This window comes from Anomaloglossus baeobatrachus, chromosome 4, assembly GCF_048569485.1.
Source record: "Anomaloglossus baeobatrachus isolate aAnoBae1 chromosome 4, aAnoBae1.hap1, whole genome shotgun sequence".
NCBI lineage: Eukaryota > Metazoa > Chordata > Amphibia > Anura > Aromobatidae > Anomaloglossus > Anomaloglossus baeobatrachus.
In genome coordinates, this window is record NC_134356.1 from 427,217,587 (window position 1) to 427,241,184 (window position 23,598).

Consider the following 23,598-nt stretch of genomic DNA (forward strand, 5'->3'; position numbering starts at 1 on the left):
CAGCCGTCTGTAAATGCACTGTTATTCAGCGCAGGCTGTCAGTCTTCAATTCTAAAGGCCTCGTTACACGCAACAACGTATCTAACGATATATCGCCGGGGATTCCGTGACGCACATCTGGCATCGTTAGCAACGACATTGCTTGTGACACCAACGAACGAGCGTTAACGATGGAAAATACTCACCTTACTGTCCATCATTGACACGTCGTTCCTTTTCAAAAAATCGTTGATTGTGGAGGACCCAGGTTGTTCGTAGTTCCCGAGGCATACACATAGCTAGGTGTGACACCCCGAGAACGACAAACAGCTTACCTGCGGCCGCTGGCAATGCGGAAGATAGGAGGTGGGCGGGATGTTCGGCCCGCTCTTCTCCGCCGCTCCGCTTCTATTGGGCGGCCGCTTTGTGACGCCGAACGATCCGCCCCCTTAGAAAGGCGGTTCGCCGGCCACAGCGACGTCGCTAGGCAGGTAAGTACGTGTGACGGCTGCTAATGATATTGTGCGCCACGGGCAACGATTTGCTTGTGTCGCACAAACGACGGGGGCGGGTACGCTCGCAAGCGATATCGCTGCGTGTAACGGGGCCTTAAGAGCACGTTCTGGATATCTAAGAATAGAATGAGCGGAGATTTAATGCTGAATCTAACATACAGAACAATACATTATTCTGCTCCTTAATATCCTGCTGAGTAAAATGCTGCCTTAAGATAGGACACCATGTCCAATGTGACAGATTCCCTTTAACATAGCTTGTCTTTGACTTGAATGAAAATATAGATTTGTTATGGAATTATTGTATTTCATTGCATTTGTCTTGTAGATGGTATAAAAATGTAGTAACTTTTTATTTTATGTATCTCCTCTCCCTATTTTTTTTCTCCCTAGAACTCCCAGAGGACTGCAGGGGAAGGTGGGAAACCTTTGTTGAGGAGACATTGACTGAAACAAACAGAAAGAACACTGTGGACTTGGTACGGTTATCATACCATTACTTGCCATGTGTTACTTGTCTGTGCAGTGTAGTGACTTTTGTGTTACGTACGTGTATATATATATATATATATATATATATATATATATATATATATATATGTATATATATATATATATGTATATATACACATACATACATACATACATACATATACTGTGTGTATATATATGTGTGTGTGATATATATATAGGTGCACGTATGTGTGTGTGTGTGTGTGTGTGTGTATATATATATACACACACACACACACACACACACACATACATACATACATGCACCTATATATATATATATATATATATATATATATATATATATATATTAGTGTGTGTGTGTGTGTGGATTTATAGATATATACAATTTTTTTTTTTATTTAATACACACGTGTTTCATAGTTATTTCAGTCACCCATAAAATGACTGTATATTTGAATACCATTTTCAGGTAAACACCCATCATCTACGCTCATCCAGTGAAGATGAAGATATTGATGGTGCTTTTCCTAATGAATTGTCTGTGCAGCAGGTCAGTAGTTAAATTGGTTGCTATCATTAGGTTTAATGTGGAAACTACGGTATATTTGCACTTTGATAGGGTAGAAGTACCCAGAGGGTATTTTTTTATATTATTTTCTACTTTGTCAAACAATAGTTTGTTGCGATTATCCGTTTTTGTAACTCGTTACACATTGTTCCATTGTGAACATTTTGGGCTTCATCCTCCTTTCTGGATTTCAGGCTTTTTCAGACTACCAAGTTCAGCAGATGACTTCTAACTTTGTCGACCAGTTTGGTTTCAACGATGAAGAGTTTGCAGAGCAGGAAGACAACATTAAGTAATTCCCCTCCTTATCTTCATATTGTGTCATGTCTTAAGCCACAAGTCAGTTAAACTGAACATGGTCACTGAATTATGTGTGACAAAAACAAACTTGGTTTCACAATGTTTCCAACACTTTTCAATGATAGTTAGGTTTTGACCTGAAACAACATGATCTTTGTCTGCAGTTGTAATTTGTTTGCATGAAGTGGGAAAAAATCAATTCTTTAAATGTTTATATACAGGTTTTTCAAAAAGTGTATAAAGGAGATTTTCTCAAGTGTTAGGCTGTGTGCGCACTTTGCGTTTTTACCTGCTTTTCTGCTGCGTTTTGAACTGCAGCGTTTTCATGTCAAAATGCATTTGTTTTGTTTTTCAAGCAAAGTCTATGGGAAATGGGGATTTCTTGTGCGCACTTTGCAGTTCAAAATGCAGTGTTTAATTTGCATATTTTTGGGCAAAAACTCAGCGTTTAAAGAAGCAGCATGTCAATTGTTTTTGCCATTTGGGCAGCGTTTTGCTAACATTGAAGTCAATCAGAAGTTGTAAAAAGCAACAAACATCAAAATTCCAGCGTTTTACCTGCTTTTTAGCTGCAGAAAACATGCGTTTTGGACTATATAAACGCATGCTTTTATGACATCAAAATAATGGAATGATATGTCCCTTTACACACACACATAGTCCGACAATTAAATTGATGAAAAATATTACTTTATTGTTATTTTTGCCATAAATAGTATAAAACCGCTATAATTATATTAAATATAACTATTTTCGTTATGATTTAAATAATTCTATTTGTTTTCCTTATTTTTTTCCTTTTTTCATAGTGTTTGTATGTTAAAACTTTATTTAGTAGTGTTTTTGTAATCAAAACACATCTGACTTTAAGCAATGGAAAAGCATGTAAAACGCGCTTAAAACGCAGTACATATGCACGCGTATTTATAGCGTTTTTGTGGTCAAAACCAACTTTGGCAAAAATCATTTCTTTATCGTTCCTTTGGGAGACCCAGACCATGGGTGTTTAGCTTCTGCCTCCGGAGGACACACAAAGTACTACACTTAAAAGTGTAGCTCCTCCCCCTGAGCTTATACACCCCCTGGTAGCCAGTCCTAGCCAGTTTATCGCTTTGTGTTCAGGAGGTCATACATCCACACATGCATTCTCATCTGATTGTTTGACTTTTGGAAAGAGTTTGAAGAAAAGCGGGTCCATGTCTGGACTCCCGGCATGTCCCTTCTCACCCCACTGTGTCGGCGGTGTTGTTAAGGTTGATTTACAAGGCTGAAGCCTTACATGCCGCGCTCCTTCACCATCCCTTCTGGGCTCTGGCTTGAAGTGGGAGCCAGCACGGTCTCCATGCCTGGCAGGAGTCCGGTCTCCATCCACAGCCCCTTGAAGATTCTGTTGGACCGGAGCACTCATCCCCAGGGACATGGCCCTGCGTCTCAGCAGCTAAGTACCTGAGACGTTTATGTTGGGGGTTCCGGTTCTTTATTGCAAGGGGAGAGTATGCTGTATGTGATTGTTTTTAACTTTTCCGGCTGGTTCTCCAGCTTTTGCCTGAGAACCGCGCCGATGGTGCCTGCTTGTCGGCCGCGCCGCTTAAATTTAGGCCCCGGCTTCGCCGGAGGCCTAGTTTTGTTTTCCTGCCCTCGCATGTCACTCATGCAGAGGGACAGGTTCGGCTCCTCCCGGCGGCCGTTCTACACAGGGGAGGGACACTCCCCACTGCTGGGGCGTCCCTCCTTCCCGGCAGGTCTCTATAGCCCTCCAGTTCCCGCTCTTTTATAGGAACGCCCCTAGTCCCGCCCCCTCTCTTCGCTCCGGCGGCCATTTCTCAGGCAGAGTTCACTCTGCTCTGGGACATCCTGCATTCTGCATCTCTGCTGAGGTGCTGCGCTCTGGGGGACAGGGCTTCGGGATCTGGAGGGCACACAACACCGCGCTCAGCGGTCTGGTAAGCCACAGCCGGTCTCCGGTTGTGGACCTCTGTATATTCTCCCTGGGGTTCATTCTCTGCAAAGCCCCCACTCCAGCAGCATGTCTCACACAAGGAGCAAGGCTCCAAAGCTTTATTCTGCATGCACTGCATGTAAGCTCCTGCTGCCTGAGCCGAGCATTTATCCACACTGTGATGGTTGCTCTAACTTGGCGGTGCCACAGCCTGGAGTCTCACCCCCAGTGGTCTCTCAAGCTGCTGCTGCACCTGTGATTGAACCCCTGGCCTGGGTAGAGTCCTTTTCTAGGTCCATATCCCAGTCATTTGCTGAGTCCATGGGACTTTTGTCCAGAACTTTGATGAATATGCATCAGCCCCCCTCTCAGGGTGCCTCTAATACTCTTGACAGAGGACTCCTATCCTCTGACCTCCGTCCATCAGAGCTCACGGAGGATTCATCATCTGATCCCAGACCCCGTCCTTCTAAGAGAAGGCGCAGGGTTTCCTCTCCCTCCCCATCCCACGGCTCTGTCTCAAGAGCTGACTCTCAAGATGAGGAGGATGCCCTCACTGGGGGCTCGGAGGCTATGTATCCCATCGATTTCTCTGAGGGTGACTCAGATCTTAGTGACTTGATTGCTTCTATTAATTCTGTGCTGGATCTCAATCCGCCAGTATCAGAGTAGCAACTCTCTTTGGCAGAAAAACATCAGTTTACCTCGCCTAAGAGAGTGAAGAGTGTGTTCTTTAACCACTCTAGTTTTCAGACCGCTGTGACCAAACCCAGGGCCTGCCCTGACAAACGCTTTCCAAAGCGTGGTTCTGATGACCAGTTTCCATTTCCACCTGAGGTGGTCAAGGAGTGGTCTCACTCCCCAAAGGTATACCCTCCGGTGTCTAGGCTATCAGCCCGGACCGTTGTGTCGGTGGCTGACGGCACCTCACTTAAGGATTCCACTGACCGTCAGATTGACCTTCTGGCCAAATCTGTGTACGAAGCTGCGGGGGCCGCGTTTTCCCCGACTTTTGCAGCAGTGTGGGCTCTCAAAGCCATCTCTGCTTCTCTAGAGGAGATGCATTCCCTCACCAAGGAATCTATGCCTGAGATGGTTACCTTAACTGCTCAGGCTTCAGCCTTTTCATCTTATGCCATGTCTGCCATGCTAGAGGCTGCTCACCGCACTGCGGTGGCTTCAGCTAATTCTCTTGTAATCCGCAGGATTTTGTGGCTTCGAGAGTGGAAGGCAGATACTTCGTCCAAGAAGTTTCTTGCTGGGCTCCCTTTTGCTGGTTCACGGCTGTTTGGTGAACAGCTGGATGAAATCATTAAAGAAGCTTCTGGCGGGAAGAGTACTTCCATGCCACAAACTAAGACCAGGAAACCCGCCCAGGGTAGGAATCAATCGAGGTTTCGTTCCTTTTGTTCCTCCAACTGGTCATCCTCTAAGCCTTCCGCCTCGTCCGCTAACTCAGCCAAGGATCAGAAATCCAACTGGCACCCAAAAGCGCGTCCGCAGAAGACCGCAGGAGGTTCTGCCACTAAGGCAGCTTCCTCATGACTCTCGGCCCGCTCCAGCCACGTCCTTAGTCGGTGGCAGGCTCTCCCACTTTGGCGATGCTTGGTTAAAGCAGGTCTCCGATCAGTGGGTGAGAGACATCATATCTCACGGCTACAGGATAGAATTCTCTTCCAGCCCGCCAAACAGATTTTTTCTCTCTACTCCCCCCTGCTCCAAGGCCGCCGCCTTCTCGCAGGCCGTGGCGTCCTTGCAGGCAAACGGAGTGATTGTCCCAGTTCCCGCTCAGGAACGGTTCAGAGGTTTTTACTCAAATCTCTTCCTAGTTCCAAAAAAGGACGGTACCTTCCGGCCCATCCTGGATCTCAAGATTCTCAACAAGCATGTCCGGTTGCGGCATTTTCGCATGGAGTCTCTGCGATCAGTCATTGCCTCTATGACCCAAGGGGAGTTCCTGGCGTCCATCGACATCAGAGATGCCTATCTACATGTGCCAATCGTAGTGTCACATCAGCGTTGGTTACGTTTTGCGATAGGAGAGGATCATTTCCAATTCGTGGCTCTCCCCTTCGGGTTAGCCACGGCCCCTCGGGTATTTACCAAGGTCATGGCCGCAGTGATTGCGGTCCTGCACCTCCAGGGGTTAGCAGTGCTTTCTTATCTGGACGACCTTCTGGTCAAGGGTCCATCCAGCGCAGACTGTCAGCGGAGTGTTTCGCTCACTCTCGCCACCCTAGCCCAATTCGGGTGGATTGTCAATCTTCCCAAATCCACTCTGACTCCGACTCACAGTCTCACGTACCTAGGGATGCAGTTCGAGACTTTGCCGGCACTTGTGAAGTTTCCCTTAATCAAACAGCAGTCTCTCCGACTAGCGGTGCGCTCTCTCCTGAGGCCCCACCGTTATTCCCTCAGGCGCCTGATGCAGGTGCTGGGTCAAATGGTGGCTTCCATGGAGGCGGTTCCCTTTGCCCAGTTCCATCTGCGTCCTCTGCAGCTGGACATTCTTCGCTGTTGGGACAAGCGGCCTTCCTCCTTACAGAGGTTAGTGGCTCTGTCGCCACGGACCAGGACCTCTCTTCAGTGGTGGCTTCGACCCCTCTCCCTGTCCCAAGGGCGCTGCTTCCTGGCTCCGTCCTGGGTGATTCTCACCACGGATGCCAGCCTATCCGGCTGGGGAGCGGTACATCTCCACCACAGAGCTCAGGGCACTTGGACTCCGTCCGAGTCAGCCCTTTCAATCAATGTGCTGGAAACCAGAGCTGTGCTTCTAGCTCTCCTAGCCTTTCACCACCTTTTGGCGGGCAGGCACATTCGAGTCCAGTCAGACAACGCGACAGCGGTTGCCTACATCAATCACCAAGGCGGGACACGCAGCCGCCTGGCAATGTTGGAGGTCCAACGCAGTCTTCAATGGGCGGAGGACTCCAAGTCCACCATATCCGCAGTCCACATCCCTGGCGTAGAAAACTGGGAGGCAGATTATCTCAGCCGTCAATCCGTGGACGGTGGCGAGTGGTCTCTGCACCTGGCAGTGTTTCAGTCAATCTGCCGCAAGTGGGGCACTCCGGACGTGGACCTAATGGCATCCCGTCACAACAACAAGGTTCCGGTTTACGTGGCTCGCTCCCACGATCCTCAGGCCTTCGCTGCGGACGCTCTGGTTCAAGACTGGTCCCAGTTTCGTCTGTCCTACGTGTTTCCCCCTCTAGCTCTCTTGCCCAGAGTTCTGCAAGATCAGAATGGAGGGCCGTCGAGTCATCCTCATTGCACCGGACTGGCCCAGGCGAGCTTGGTATCCGGACCTGCTCCAACTGTCCGTGGAGATGCCGTGGCATCTTCCGGACCGTCCAGACCTGCTCTCGCAAGGTCCGTTTTTCCGCCCGAATTCTGCGGCACTCAAATTGACGGCGTGGCTCTTGAGTCCTGGATTTTGACGGCTTCTGGTATTCCTCCTGAAGTCATCTCGGGCCCGTAAGTCTTCCTCCGTCAAGATCTATCACAGGACTTGGAAAATTTTCCTGTCCTGGTGTCGCTCTTCCGGCCATTCTCCTTGGCCATTTTCGTTGCCGACCCTTCTGTCTTTTTTACAGTCCGGTCTGCAGCTAGGACTGTCCCTCAACTCTCTCAAGGGACAAGTCTCAGCTCTATCAGTGCTGTTCCAGCGGCGTCTCGCCCGGCTGGCTCAGATCCGCACCTTCATGCAAGGTGCGTCTCACATCATTCCGCCTTATCGGCGGCCCTTGGCCGTCCGACCCCGGACTTTCTTCCTAAGGTGGTCTCTCCCTTCCACCTTAACCAGGATATTTCCTTGCCTTCCTTCTGTCCGGCCCCTGTTCATCGCTTTGAGAAAGCGCTGCATACTCTAGATCTGGTGCGTGCTCTCCGGATTTATGTGGCTCGCACCGCTGCGCTTAGGCGGTGCACCTCTCTTTTTGTGCTAACCACAGGGCGGCGCAAGGGTCTCTCTGCTTCTAAGCCGACCTTGGCCCGTTGGATTAGATCGACCATTTCGGACGCCTACCAGAGTACTCAATTGCCTCCCCCGCCGGGGATCAAAGCACACTCGACCAGAACTGTCGGTGCCTCTTGGGCTTTTAGGCACCAGGCTACAGCTCAACAAGTCTGTCAGGCTGCCACTTGGACTAGCCTGCATACCTTTTCGAAGCACTACCAAGTGCATGCTCATGCTTCGGCAGATGCGAGCTTGGGCAGACGCATCCTTCAGGCGGCTGTTGCCCACTTGTGAAGTTAGGCTCCGCCTACTTCGTAGTTTTTACTGTTTATTCCCACCCAGGGACAGCTTTGTAACGTCCCATGGTCTGGGTCTCCCAAAGGAACGATAAAGAAAAAGAGAATTTTGTTACTTACCGTAAATTCTTTTTCTTATAGTTCCGTATTGGGAGACCCAGCTCCCTCCCTGTTGCCTGTTGGCAATTTTCTTGTTCCGTGTGTTATCACCGGCTGTTGTCGTGGACAGAGTCTCCGGTTGTTCCGGTTCTTACTCGGTTCTACTTGTGGGTGGCTATTCTCCTTCAGCTTTTGCACTAAACTGGCTAGGACTGGCTACCAGGGGGTGTATAAGCTCAGAGGGAGGAGCTACACTTTTAAGTGTAGTACTTTGTGTGTCCTCCGGAGGCAGAAGCTAAACACCCATGGTCTGGGTCTCCCAATACGGAACTATAAGAAAAAGAATTTACGGTAAGTAACAAAATTCTCTTTTTCTGCCAGAGGATGCCTTTAGAACTGTAACTACCTCGACGCAAAGTGCGCACATAGCCTAAAGGAAACCTTTACACGTGACAAGCTGGTAAACTAGATAAACGATCAGTGATCTAAAAACAATTGTCTTCAACATATTGTGGCCATTTTTGTCTCAACGAGGAGGAGATGTTCCTCCCTGGAAAGCAAATAATCATCATGACTGATCTATTATCTACAGAAAATGTCTGCAAAATATAAGGTGCTATATAACAAGGAGAAAGTCTGGCTGCAACTGGTACTGGTCTAGGTGCTTATGGGTAATGTAATAGTCAAAAAGTAGAAAAACCCGAGCACTCAATAAGGGAAAAGAGAGGTATATGGATGCAAGTGTATTTTATTTACAATCGACAAACTGCAGAAAGTGAACCCTTTGGTTGTTGCTATGTGTCAGGGTTCACTTTCTGCAGTTTGTCGATTGTAAATAAAATACACTTGCATCCATATACCTCTCTTTTCCCTTATTGAGTGCTCGGGTTTTTCTACTTTTTGCAAAATATAAGGTGACTAGAACATGATAAATATATAAGTTTGGCCAAGTTTGTAGGTTACCCTCCATAGATGTGGAAATAGATGGGTCAAACACCGATATGTTTTATTTGGTTTTCATGTTTGCATCTGAAGAATACAGTAGATTTAACCATTTTTTTTTCATGGGTTTTCTAAGACTTTTGCAAATAATTCCTATGTATAGCTGGTATTTCATCATGGGGGAATACCTTCTGGGACCCCCACCAATTAATATAATAAAGCATCATGTTTCTGAAGTTACCCTTATTGTTTACATGGGCACATTGCTGGACATACAGTTATTTCCATGCCTGATGCTTTAGCCTTATTATCGTCTCATTTAAAGGGAACAAGTCAGTAGGGTTTTGTACCCCAAACTAATATTATCAATGTTCAGTCCCTGTGTCGTTGAATAAATCCATAATTTCTCTGACGCCTCATTGGGGGACACAGGACCATGGGTGTTATGCTGCCTATCCATAGGAGAACACTAAGTAGATGCAAAAGCATAGCTCCTCCTCTGCAGTATACACCCCCTGGCCGGGCCAGGCAACCTCAGTTTTAGCTTAGTGTCTGTAGGAGGCACTTCCATTCAAGGTTTGTTATTTTTTGAGGGCGACGGTTTCCATTTGGGACTGATCTCCCACTACCATCAACGGTCGGGAACGTGGAGTGTCGCCTCCACGTACCCCCTCCTGCGACGCTGGATCCTGGGCTGGACGACTGGTTCCACAGACACCGATTTTCCAGAGCCCAGGGCAGAGGCACAATTCCTCAGCCCCTCTTTGCAGGCTCTGAGTTGAACATGGCACCTGTGTGACCGGACACAGCAAGCTGACTCTGCTATTTCCACTGCCTGGACTGAAGCAGTGTTTAAAGGGGTTGTCCGACATAACAAAAATGTTTGAGTTTAAGCTAATCTGTGCTGTATTGTCATATTAATCACCCCTACATTGTTATTTTTTGTTTTCTAACTTTTGTTCCTCTTGAATTATACCTTTATTCTGTGCAGCTTCTTGTTTACATTCAGCTCCAGCAAACATGACCACTTCCTGTGCAAAACCTCCCAGTCACAGCTGGCATCGCCCGGCCTTAGTGTCCAGCCCCACCCCAGTGTCCAGCCGCACTTTCTGCCCGCCCCCTGCACACACATTCCCTGTCAGTATATTCTGCCCCAGCACTGACCTCTCATCACTACACGGCAGGACACTACACGGCAGATCACTACAGGGCAGCGCACTACAGGACACTACAGGACAGGACACTACAGGACAGGACACTACAGAGCAGGACACTACAGGGCAGCACATTACAGGACACTACAGGACAGGACACTACAGGGCAGCACATTACAGGACACTACAGGACAGGACACTACAGGGCAGCACATTACAGGACACTACAGGACAGGACACTGAAGGGCAGCACTAACAGGACACTACAGGACAGGACACTACAGGGCAGCACATTACAGGACACTACAGGACAGGACACTACAGGGCAGCACATTACAGGACACTACAGGGCAGCGCACTACAGGACACTACAGGACAGGACACTACAGGGCAGCACACTACATGGCAGATCACTACAGGACACTACAGGGCAGGACACTACAGGACACTACAGGGCACTACAGGGCAGGACACTGCAGGACACTACAGGGCAGCACATTACAGGGCACTACAGGGCAGGACACTACAGGACACTACAGGGCAGGACACTACAGGACACTACAGGGCAGCACACTACAGGACACTACAGGGCAGGACACTACAGGGCAGCACATTACAGGACACTACAGGGCAGCACATTACAGGACACTACAGGGCAGGACACTGCAGGGCAGCGCACTACAGGGCAGATCACTACAGGACACTACAGGGCAGGACACTACAGGACACTACAGGGCAGGACACTACAGGACACTACAGGGCAGGACACTACAGGGCAGGACACTACAGGACACTACAGGGCAGCACACTACAGGGCACTACAGGGCAGCACATTACAGGACACTACAGGACAGGACACTACAGGGCAGCACATTACAGGACACTACAGGACAGGACACTACAGGGCAGCACATTACAGGACACTACAGGACAGAACACTGCAGGGCAGCACATTACAGGACACTACAGGACAGGACACTACAGGGCAGCACATTACAGGACACTATAGGACAGGACACTACAGGGCAGCACATTACAGAACACTACAGGACAGGACACTGCAGGGCAGCACATTACAGGACACTACAGGGCAGCGCACTACAGGACACTACAGGGCAGCACATTACAGGACACTACAGGACAGGACACTACAGGGCAGCACATTACAGGACACTATAGGACAGGACACTACAGGGCAGCACATTACAGAACACTACAGGACAGGACACTGCAGGGCAGCACATTACAGGACACTACAGGGCAGCGCACTACAGGACACTACAGGACAGGACACTACAGGGCAGCACATTATAGGACACTACAGGGCAGCGCACTACAGGACATTACAGGACAGGACACTACAGGGCAGCACACTACACGGCAGATCACTACAGGACACTACAGGGCAGGACACTACAGGACACTACAGGGCACTACAGGGCAGGACACTACAGGACACTACAGGGCAGGACACTACAGGGCAGCACACTACAGGGCACTACAGTGCAGGACACTGCAGGGCAGCGCACTACAGGACACTACAGGACAGGACACTACAGGGCAGCACACTAAACGACAGATCACTACAGGACACTACAGGGCAGGACACTACAGGGCAGGACACTACAGGGCAGGACACTACAGGACACTACAGGGCAGCACACTACAGGGCACTACAGGGCAGGACACTACAGGGCAGGACACTACAGGGCAGCACACTACACGGCAGATCACTACAGGACACTACAGGGCAGGACACTACAGGGCAGCACATTACAGGACACTACAGGACAGGACACTACAGGGCAGCACATTACAGGACACTACAGGACAGGACACTACAGGGCAGCACATTACAGAACACTACAGGACAGGACACTGCAGGGCAGCACATTACAGGACACTACAGGGCAGCGCACTACAGGACACTACAGGACAGGACACTACAGGGCAGCACATTACAGGACACTACAGGGCAGCGTACTACAGGACATTACAGGACAGGACACTACAGGGCAGCACACTACACGGCAGATCACTACAGGACACTACAGGGCAGGACACTACAGGGCAGGACACTACAGGACACTACAGGGCAGTACACTACAGGGCAGCACACTACAGGGCACTACAGGGCAGGACACTGCAGGGCAGCGCACTACAGGACACTACAGGACAGGACACTACAGGGCAGGACACTACAGGGCAGGACACTATAGGACACTACAGGGCAGCACACTACAGGGCACTACAGGGCAGGACACTACAGGGCAGCACACTACACGGCAGATCACTACAGGACACTACAGGGCAGGACACTACAGGACACTACAGGGCAGGACACTACAGGGCAGGACACTACAGGACACTACAGGGCAGCACACTACAGGGCACTACAGGGCAGGACACTACAGGACACTACAGGGCAGGACACTACAGGGCAGGACACTACAGGGCAGCACACTACAGGGCACTACAGGGCAGGACACTACAGGACACTACAGGGCAGCATACTACAGGGCAGCACACTACAGGGCACTACAGGGCAGGACACTACAGGACACTACAGGGCAGGACACTACAGGACACTACAGGGCAGCACACTACACGGCAGCACACTACACGGCAGCACACTGCAGGGCAGCACACTGCACGGCAGCGCACTACAGGGCAGGGCACTACAGGGCAGGGCACTACACTACAGCATTGCAAATAACAGCCCCACATCAGGCTCTGCACCCCACACCACATCGGGCTCTGCACCCCACACCACATCAGGCTCTGCACCGCATACACACACATCGGGCTGTGCACCGCATACACAAACATACATACACACACACACACATCGGGCTGTGCACCGCATACACACACATACATACACACGCATACACACACACATCGGGCTGTGCACCACACACACACACACACCACCCCATAGGGAGTACATACTCACCCGTCATCGGTCCCCGCCGCTCCTGCACGTTCGCGCGCTGTCTGTGCTCTAGACATATCAGCACAGTGGTGACGTCACCACTGTGCTGAAGAGAGCTCAGACAGCGTGCAAGATGAGAAGCAGCGCTGCGCTGCTTCTCATCAGCACTTTCAAATGTACCGGCATCGGTAATCTGTGATGCCGGTATATTTGAATGTGTGATCCTGAGCAGGGGGGCCGGTGCTGGAGCTGACACCACGGCAGCCGCCGCCAGGCCCCGCCGCCAGGTCACGGACCCCCACAGCAGTGCAGGGGGAGGTGCGGGGGAATGTGTGGGAGGGTGCAGGGAAGGGGGCGGGGACTCCTCGTACACTACAGCCCAGCAGGGAGGCGACATGCTGTTTCCACATTTGCATGTCAACATGCTCCTGCCCATGTTGAGATGAAATGACCGGAAACAGCAAAATCGCGGCAGGAGCGGTCACATGACCGCTCTGAGCCAGGGGAGAGGGGCTGACAGCAGGGCAGGTAAGTGGTCTCTATCTACTTACCTGCCCCAATGTAGCCCAATAGGGAAATAATAAAAAAAAAAAGCAAATTAAGCCGGATAACCCCTTTAAGGTGAGATCCCCTCTGACTGGTTTCCCAGACAAAGGGAGAAAAGACGGTGCAGGGAAGGCTCCCAGGACTGCCGAATTTACAGTATTTATTATGAGAAAGTCCCTTGCTGATTGCAAGGAGGAGAGCCCCAGGGATCCTGAACACACAGTGTTAACTTTCTTTATCGTTCCTTATGGGAGACCCAAACCATGGGTGTATAGCTACTGCCTCCGGAGGACACACAAAGTACTACACTAAAAGTGTAGCTCCTCCCTCCGAGCATATACACTCCCCGGATGACAAATCCAACCCAGTTTCATGCTTTGTGTTCAGGAGGTCACACACACACATGCATCCTCTTTTGATTTTTCATTTTTTCTAAAGATTTGGAAGAAAAGCGGGTCCACTGGACTCCCGGCATGTCCCTTCTCACCCCCCTGCTGGCGGTGCTGTTAAGGTTGACTTCAGGGCAGGAGCCCTTCATGCCGCGCTCCTTCACCATCCCTTAGGGGCTCTGGCTTGAAGTTAGAGCCAACACGGTTCTCACTGCCTTGCAGGAGACCGGCCTCCATCCGCAGCCCTTTTGCAGGACCCTGCTGGACGGAGCACTGAACCCCCACCCCACCCAGGGACTGGGCCCTGCGTCTCAAAGCTAAGTATAGAGACGTTATTCAGAGGGTCCTTCTGCAATGTGGGGCACTTTTATTGGGGGGGACAGTGATTTACTTTAATAATGCTGCTTTTTACTGTGTTTCCGACCGGTTCCACGGTTTTTACTGAGAACCGCGCCGATGATGCCTGATTGTCGGCCGCATGCATAACTCTAGGCCCCGGCTTCAGCCGCGGCCTAGTTTCGTTTCGTTCCCCTGCATGTCAGTCATGCAGGGGGACACTGCAGCGCCGCCCGCCGGCCGCTCTGCACAGGGGAGGACACTCCTCTCTGAGGAGATGATTCCCTCCCCTGTACATCTCCTTAGCCCTCCGATTCCCGCTCCTGGGTTAACCCCCGCCCCCCCCCTCACTCTGGCGCCATTTTCTCAGCGTTCTTAGTACACTGGTCGGCGCTGGCTGCTCTGCAGAAGGAGTGAATATCTGGCTGGGGGTCCAGGCTTGGAATCCGGAGGGCACACATAATAGCGGTCTGATAAGTCACTGTGCACTTTCATACACTTTCAGGGCATTCTGAAGGAGTTAATTCTTTATTATAGAACCTCCTCCTCAGCAGCATGTCTCACACTAGGAGCAAGGCTCCAAGGCTCTACATACTCTGCATGCAAGCTCGTATTGCAGACCCACACTGTAATGCCTGTTCTAATGTGGTGGTGCCTCAGCCTGGAGTCTCCCCAGGCTGCACCCCCGGCTTGGGTAGCATCTTTTTCCAATGCTATTTCCCAGTCCTTTGCAGACTCCATTGGACAGTTGTCTCGGACGCTGCTAAGCATGCATCAGCCCCCTTCTCAGGGTGCCTCTGCTGCTCCAGCTCGCTCTGCAGAGCTCACAGAGTCTGTTTCACCTAATCCCAGACCCCGTCCTCCTAAACGGAGACGCAGGGACTCCTCTCCTTCCTCGTCACAAGGCGAGGAGGATGCCCTTATTGTGGGCTCAGACGCTTCGTCTATGTACCCCATTGATACCGATGGTGATGCAGATGTTAGCGATTTGATAGCGTCCATTAACTCCGTTCTGGACCTTAACCCTCCAGTGTCAGAAGAACAGGCCTCTCGGGTAGAAAAACACCAGTTTATCTCACCTAAGAGAGCAGGCCACTGTGACTAAACCCAGGGCCTGTCCTGACAAACGCTTTAAGCGTACTTCTGACTTACTGGGGGCTCGGACACTCTCCATGTACCCTATTGATCTGTCCGAAAGTGACGCAGATGCTAATGATTTGATTGCGTCCATTATATTTGTACTGGACCTCAATCCGCCTGTATCAGGGGAGCACCCCTCTTTGGCAGAAAAGCATCAGTATACCTTGCCTAAGAGAACAAGGAGTGTGTTCCTTATCCACTCCAGCATTCAGGTCACTGTGACCAAGCCCAGAGCCTGTCCTGACAGACGCTTCCCAGAGCGTGGTTCTGATGGTGGTCAAGGAGTGGGCTCATTCACCAAGGGTGGACCCTCCGGGGTCTAGACTTTCAGCCCGGACAGTTGTATCAGTGGCTGACGGCTCCTCTCTGAGGATCCCACTGTCCGCCAGGTTGTCCTTCTGGCCAAATGTATATATGAGGCGGCAGGGGCCTCATTCTCCCCATCTTTTCCAGCAGTGCGGGCTCTCAAAGCCATCTCTGCTTCTCGGGAGGAGATGCATTCCCTCACTAGGGCCTTTATGCCCGAATTGGTTGCCTTAACTTCCAGGCTTCAGTCTTTTCATCCTATAGCTGGAGACTGTCACCGCACTGCGGTGGCCTCGGCTACTTCCCTCGCTATCCGCAGGTTCCTGTGGCTTCGAGAGTGGAAGGCAGATGCTTCTTAAGAAGTTCCTTGCTGGACTCCCTTTTGCTGGGACCAGTCTATTCGGTGAACAACTGGATGAAATTATTAAGGAAGCTTTTGGCAGGAAGAGTACTTCCATGCCACAACCCAGGAAACCTTCCAGGGCAGGAACCAGTCGAGGTTTCGTTCCCTTCGTTTCCTCTAACTGGTCGTCCTCTAAGCCCTCGGCCTCGTCCACTAACTCAGCCAAGGTCCGTAAACCAACTGGCGCATGAAGCCGTGTCTTAAGTCGGCAGGAGCTGCTGCCACCAGGGCAGCCTCCTCTTGATTATCTGGCCGCGCCAGTAACGTACTTGGTCGGTGGCAGGCTCTCCCTCTTGGGCGACGTGTGGTTGCAACACGTCTTCGATCAGTGGGTGTGGGTTACCCTCTCCCACGGCTACAAAACAGATTTTTTTCTGACAACTCCCCCCTGCTCCAAGACCGCCGCCTTCTCACAGGCCGTGGCATTCTTGCAGGCCAATGGAGTAATTGTACCAGTTCCCGACTGGGAACGGTTCTGAGATTTCTACTCAAATCTCTTCCTAGTCCCCGAAAAGGACGGTGCTTTCCGACCTGGATCTCAAAGCTTCTCAACAAGCATGTTCAGGTGCGGCAATTTTGCAGAAATCTCTGCGATCAGTCAATGACCCAAGGAGATTTCTTAGCATCCATCGACATCAGAGATGTCTCTCTGCATGTGCCATTCGCAGTTTCCCACCAGCGTTGGCTACGTTTTGTAATCGGAGAGGAACATTTCCAATCATGGCTCTCCGCTTGGGTTAGCCACGGCCCCTCGTGTATTCACCAGTTGCGGTTCTGCTCCTCCAGGGGTTGGTAGTGATTCCTTACCTGGACGCCCTTCTAGTCAGGGCTTCATCCAGTGCAGACTGTCAGCGCTCACTCTCAGCGGAGTGTCTCGCTCACTCTCAGCGGAGTGTCTCGCTCACTCTCAGCGGAGTGTCTCGCTCACTCTCGCCACGCTTGCAAGTCCACTCTGACCCCGACCCAGGAACTTACGTACCTGGGGATGCAATTCGAGACTCTGCTGGCACTTGTGAAGCTGCCCTTAGTCAAACAGCAGTCTCTTCATCTGGCGGTCCGCTCTCTGCTGAGGCTCCGCCGTCATTCCATCAGGCACCTCATGCAGGTGCTGGGTCAGATGGTGGCGTCAATAGAAGCGGTTCCCCTTGCCAGTTCCATCTGCGTCCCCTGCAGCTGGACATTTTCCGCTGTTGGGGCAAGGGACTTCTTCCTTGCACAGACTGGTGGCTCTGTCGCCACAGACCAGGAGCTCTCTTTAAGTGGTGGCTTCGGCCCCTCTCTCTGTACCAGGGACGCTCCTTTCTGGCCCCGTCCTGGGTGATTCTCACCACGGATGCCAGTCTATCCGGCTGGGGAGCAGTTTCTCCACCACCGAGCACAGGGCACTTGGACTCCGTCCGAATCAGCCCTCTCGATCAATGTGCTAGAAATCAGGGCTGTAGTCCTTGGACTCGCAGCCGCCTAGCAATGTTGGAAGTTCAACATATCCTTCAGTGGACGGAGGACTCCAAGTCCACCATATCCGCAGTCCACATCCCAAGGAAAACTGGGAGGCAGATTATCTCAGCCGTCAAACCGTGGACAGCGGTTAGCAGGCAGGGCACTCCGGAAGTGGATCTAATGGCATCCCGGCACAACAACAAGGTCCCGGTTTACGTGGCTCGCTCCCACGATCCTCAGGCCTTGGCAGCGGACACGCTGGTTCCAGATTGGTCCCAGTTCCGTCTGGCCTACGTGTTTCCCCCTCTAGCTCTCTTGCCCAGAGTCCTGCGCAAGATCAAAATGGAGGGCCGTCGGGTCGTACTCATCGCCCCAGGCCCAGGCGAGCTTGGTTCCCAGACCTGCTCCGTCTGCTCGTAGAGGTGCTGTGGCATCTCCCGGACCGGCCAGACGTTCTCTCAGAGGGTCCGTTTTCCACAACAATTCTGCGGCTCTCAGATTGACGGCGTGGCTCTTGAGCCCTGAATCCTTACGGCTTCAGGCATTCCTTCCGAGGTCATCTTCACTATGACTCAGGCTCGGAAGTCTTCCTCGGCCAGGATTTACCTCAGGACTTGGAGAATTTTCCTGTCCTGGTGTCGTTCTTCCGGCCATGCTCCTTGGCCGTTTTTTCCTTGCCGACCATCCTGTCCTTTCTACAGTCCGGTCTGCAGCTAGGTCTGTCCCTCATTCCCTCAAGGGACAGGTCTCGGCTCTGTCAGCATTGTTCCAGCGGCATATCGCCCGACTGGCCCAGGTGCGCACCTTCATGCAGGGCGCATCTCACATCATTCTGCCTTACCGGCGGTCTCTTGATCCCTGAGACCTTACTCTGGTCCTCATGGCCTTACAGAAACCCCCCTTTGAGCCTCTTAGGGAGGTTTCGTTGTTTAGTCTTTCACAGAAAGTGGTCTTTCTGGTGGCCATAATTTCTCTCAGGAGAGTCTCTTATTTGACTGTGCTCTCTTCGGAGTCACCCTTTTTGGTTTTTTTCACCAAGACAAGGTGGTTCTCCGTCCAACTCCGGGCCTTCTCCCTAAGGTGGTGTCTCCTTTCCACCTTAACCAGGACATTTCATTGTCTTCCCTTTGTTCGGCCCCTATGCATCGCTTTGAGAAAGCGTTGCATGCTTTAGATTTGGTGCGGACGCTCCGGATCTATGTATCACGCACCGCTGTTTCTTAGGCGGTGCACCTCTCTTTGTGTGCTGACCACACGTCAGCGCAAGGGTCTCTCGGCTTCTAAACCGACCCTAGCTCATTGAATAGGTCGGCCATATCCGATGCCTACCAATGTTCTCAGATGCCTCCCCCGCCGGGGAATAAGGCGCACTCGACCAGAGCCGTCGGTGCCTCTTGGGCTACGGCTCAGCAGGTCTGTCAGGCTGCCACTTGGTCTAGTCTGCACTCTCTTTCGAAGCACTACCAAGTGCATGCTCATGCTTCGGCAGATGCGAGCTTGGGCAGACGCATCCTTCGGACGGCTGTCGCCCATTTGTGAAGTTAGGTTTCGCCTACTTCTCGGTTTCTGTTTATTTCCCACCCATGGACTGCTTTGAGACGTCCCATGGTTTGGGTCTCCCATAAGGAACGATAAAGAAAAAGAGAATTTTGTTTACTTACCGTAAATTCTTTTTCTTATAGTTCCGACATGGGAGACCCAGCACCCTCCCTGTTGCCTATTGGCAGCTTTCCTGTTCCGTGTGTTTTCACCGGCTGTTGTTGTAGACAGAAGTTCCGGTTGTTCCGGGTTTTACTCTATCTCTACTTATGGGTGGATGTCCTCCTTCAGCTTTGGCACTAAACTGGGTTGGATTTGTCATCCGGGGAGTGTATATGCTCGGAGGGAGGAGCTACACTTTTAGTGTAGTACTTTGTGTGTCCTCCGGAGGCAGTAGCTATACACCCATGGTTTGGGTCTCCCATGTCGGAACTATAAGAAAAAGAATTTACGGTAAGTAAACAAAATTCTCTTTTTTCTCTAGCTTGCTGGCTGGAGGAGGGGGAAGTCCCTCGCTGTTTGCAGAAAGTCCTGCACAGATAATTTACTGGTGGCAGGGGGAGGGCCCAGTGCTCAGGAACTCACGCTGTTTATTTGCTCTGTTTATTTGCTCTAGCAGAAAAGCCGGCAGAGAGAACCACCAGTGACAAGCTGTGTGCTGACTGGAGGGAGAGGGAGGAAAACTGTTAGAAGCTCCCTTCCCGCCGTTTTTTACTACCCACAGCAGGGGTGGCACACTGACTTCTTCGCGCTCTTTTAGCGCTAAGCCCCGCCCCCCGCGGCCGCTATAAGCCCTTCCCCCAGGAAAGCGTGCGAAGATCTCCACAGAGCTTACTCCTTCCTGAGGACAGGGCCATCGGCTGATTCTGGTGAGGTGCTTGCTTCACTTGTAGCTCCGCTGACCATTGCTCCCCCTCCTGGCATACTCCTATTAGGAACATGCAGAATTCTAAGGGTACTAAGAGTGCTAAGGCCCACATAGTCTATTATTCAGCCTGCACTGCCTGCCACGCTGAGCTACCACGTAAACACACCTCTTCTCTCTGTGAGTCCTGTGCCCCTATAGCCCCCCAAGACCCCCCTGCCACCACCGCCGCAACCGTCAGCCCAGAGCCTAGGGCTCCCAGCCCACCGGAATGGGCACAGTTTCTGTCCCAATCCATGGAAAAACTGTCACAGAACCTGATTCTGCCTATGCAATGTCGTCCTCCACACCCTTCTGGGCCCCTGTACGGAACGCAGCCTGAGGATACCCCTATATTCTTCTGAGGTAATCCGGGCACATACTTCACCGGTTGCAGGGATCAGGAAAAGAGCACACGGCCGGGTGTCTCCAGCTCTCTCTCGGGAGCACACAGGGTAGGCTCTTCCACACGCTCCACGGCTTCTGAAGAGCTGGAAGAGGGAGAATGCTGTTTGTACCAGGAGGATTCCTTGGTTTCATCCTTCCAAGATGATCAAACTGCAATAGACTCCCTTATAGCAGTAATTAACCAAACTCTGCATGTGGAAGATCCCCATCCACTACCACAGACCATGCGGTCTCCTTTAAGAGGGCAAGGAAACCCCAAAAGGTTTTCGCTGATCACCCAGAGTTTCAGGATATCCTCACAAAGCAAAGGGAGAAGCCTGACAGGCGCTTCGGTAACCGAAAACTCATGGAGTCCCGGTACCCTTTTGCCTCACCTGCCCCTAAGGGCTGGGCCGATCCGCCCTCGGTCGACCCCCCGGTCTCCTGCCTTACCCCAAAGACGCTCCTGTCTTTACCCGATGGTTCCTCCATCAAGGACCCGACAGACAGGTGGAGCACCTCGCCCACTCTGCTTTTGAGGCTGCGGGTTCCTCCCTCTCGCCCTCCTTTGCCTCTGTGTGGGTCGCAAAGGCGATCACGGTCTGGGCAGAATCCCTTAACACTTCACTTGAGGAATCCCAGTTCACTCATACCTTCACAGAGGTAACAGCTCAAATTGCCGCTGCGGCGGAGTACCTCATGCAGGCCTCCATGGACGCTGCTACCTGCGCAGCGTTTGCCGCCTCAAATACCATAGCCATCCATAGAGCTCTCTGGCTCCGACAATGGTGAGCGGACTCTGCCTCCAAGAAGTCTCTCACGGGCCTTCCCTTTTTTCCAGACCGATTGTTTGGCGAACGTCTGGACAAGCTCATTTCTGACGCCACGGGAGGAAAGAGTACCTCCCTCCCACAGCTGAAGTCCAGGACGTCTTTCACCAGATGTCCACAGTCCTCGTTACGCTCCTTTCGGAACTCATTTGGTTGGTCGACATCCCGTGCTGTCCCCGCCACCAGCCGCGGACTACGCAGGGACCGACCTTCTCAGCTCTCCCCGAAACCCACTTCGTCATGGCAGCCTAGACCGAAACAGTCCAGGACTAGGGAGACTCGTCCACGACGTTTTCCCCCCTCATGACTCCTTCGGCGCCCCGGAAGACACACTCATTGTAAGAGGTCGACTGCGGCTCTTTCAACACATCTGGGCTGCCGCCTCAGACGACAAATGGGTGCGAGACCTTGTGTCTTCCGGTTACCACGTGGAATTTCGGACCCAACCCCCGAGTCGTTTCTTTCTCTCAAACCCCTCAAGGACTCGAAAACGACGCAAAGCTTTTTTTCTCAGCAATCCACTCGCTCCAAACAGCAGGAGTGATAATACCTGTCCCAGACGACGAGAAGTTCGGGGGTTTTTATTCCAACCTCTTTGTGGTCCCCAAAAAGGATGGGTCAGTTCGACCCATCCTGGACCTCAAACACCTAAACAAACATGTGCACGTACGGAGATTCAGAATGGAGTCCCTAAGGTCCATTATTGCATCCATGGTCGAAGGGGAATTCCTCGCGTTCATAGACATCAAGGACACGTACCTGCACATACCCATCGCCTGAGATCACCAAAAGTTCCTCCGCTTCGCAGTTCAGGACTCCCACTTTCAATTCGTAGCTCTACCCTTCGGCCTTGCCACCGCACCAAGGGTCTTCACCAAAGTCATGGCGGCCGCCATGAGCGTCCTTCGCGCCAGGGGAGTAGTCGTTCTCCCTTACTTGGATGACCTCCTCATCAAGGCCCCCTCCTTCCGCGACTGCTCAACCAGCATACAAATCACTGTGGACACCCTATCCGGCTTAGGGTGGCTAGTGAATCTAGACAAATCATCCCCGATCCCATCACGATCCATCACCTTACTGGGCATGTCCCTGGACACCCGTCGGGGCTTGATCTTTCTCCCTCAGGACAAGGCGATCGCTCTTCAACGAGCGGTACGCTGCCTTCTACGTCCTCCGTCTCGCTCCATTCGATTCAGTATGAAAGTGCTCGGCAGGATGGTGGCGGCTATGGAAGCAGTACCCTTTGCTCAACTGCACCTCCGCCCACTGCAGCTAGCCCTTCTAGCGGCCTAGGACAAGAGCCCCTTCTCCCTGAACAGACATCTTCACCTGACGCCTTCAGTCAGGTACGCACTCCGCTGGTGGCTTCGGTCCTCATCCCTATCGAAGGGGAGATCTTTTCTCCCAGTGAACTGGCTGGTCCTGACCACGGACGCCAGCCTCCTAGGCTGGGGAGCAGTGTACCGGCACCACACTGCTCAAGGACGTTGGACGCCCCAGGAGTCTTCCCTACGCATATACATCCTGGAACTCCGCGCGATCTTCCTCGCGCTCAGAGCGTTCTGCCCTCTGCTAGCGGGTCGTCAGATTCGAGTCCAATCGGACAATTCGACAGCTGTAGCCTATATCAATCGGCAGGGGGGCACCCGCAGCAAAGCGGCTTATCTCGAGGCCCACAAGATCCTCAGCTGAGCCGAATCGATGGGATCAGTGATATCAGCGGTACACATACCGGGGATAGAGAACTGGGCAGCAGACTTTCTAAGTCGCCAAGGCCTGGCCGCCGGAGAATGGTCTCTCCACCCAGATGTGTTTCTACACATCTGCACTCGCTGGGGCACACCAGACGTGGACCTAATTCCCTCAAGGTTGAATGCAAAGGTACCCGTGTTCATAGCCAGGTCACGTGACCCGCAGTCCTTCGGCGTGGATGCTCTAGTCTGCTCCTGGCACCACTTCCGCCTGCCTTACATATTTCCACCTCTACCCCTGCTGCCGCGGGTAATCAGGAAGATCAAGGCAGAGGGAGTCCCGGTGATTCTGATAGCACCGAACTGGCCCAGGCGCGCCTGGTACGCCAAATTAGTACAAATGCTCACAGACGCACCGTGGCGCCTTCCAGACATCCCAGACTTGCTGACCCAAGGGCCCATTTCCCATCAGAACTCCAGAGCCCTGAAACTGACGGCATGGCCATTGAGACCTGGGTATTAACA

The 23,598-nt window shown here is 51.9% G+C and overlaps 1 protein-coding gene across 3 annotated transcripts in view; it reads left to right on the plus strand.

Moving 5' to 3' along the window:
- PPP6R2 (protein phosphatase 6 regulatory subunit 2) overlaps nucleotides 1–23,598 on the plus strand; it is a 203,590-nt gene that overhangs the window by 88,687 nt on the left and 91,305 nt on the right. For all 3 annotated transcript variants that reach the window (XM_075345413.1, XM_075345415.1, XM_075345414.1), the window contains exons 14-16: nucleotides 888–973; nucleotides 1,441–1,521; nucleotides 1,734–1,831. In XM_075345413.1, the coding sequence (XP_075201528.1) occupies nucleotides 888–973; nucleotides 1,441–1,521; nucleotides 1,734–1,831 (265 nt within the window). The remainder of the gene's footprint in view (nucleotides 1–887; nucleotides 974–1,440; nucleotides 1,522–1,733; nucleotides 1,832–23,598) is intronic.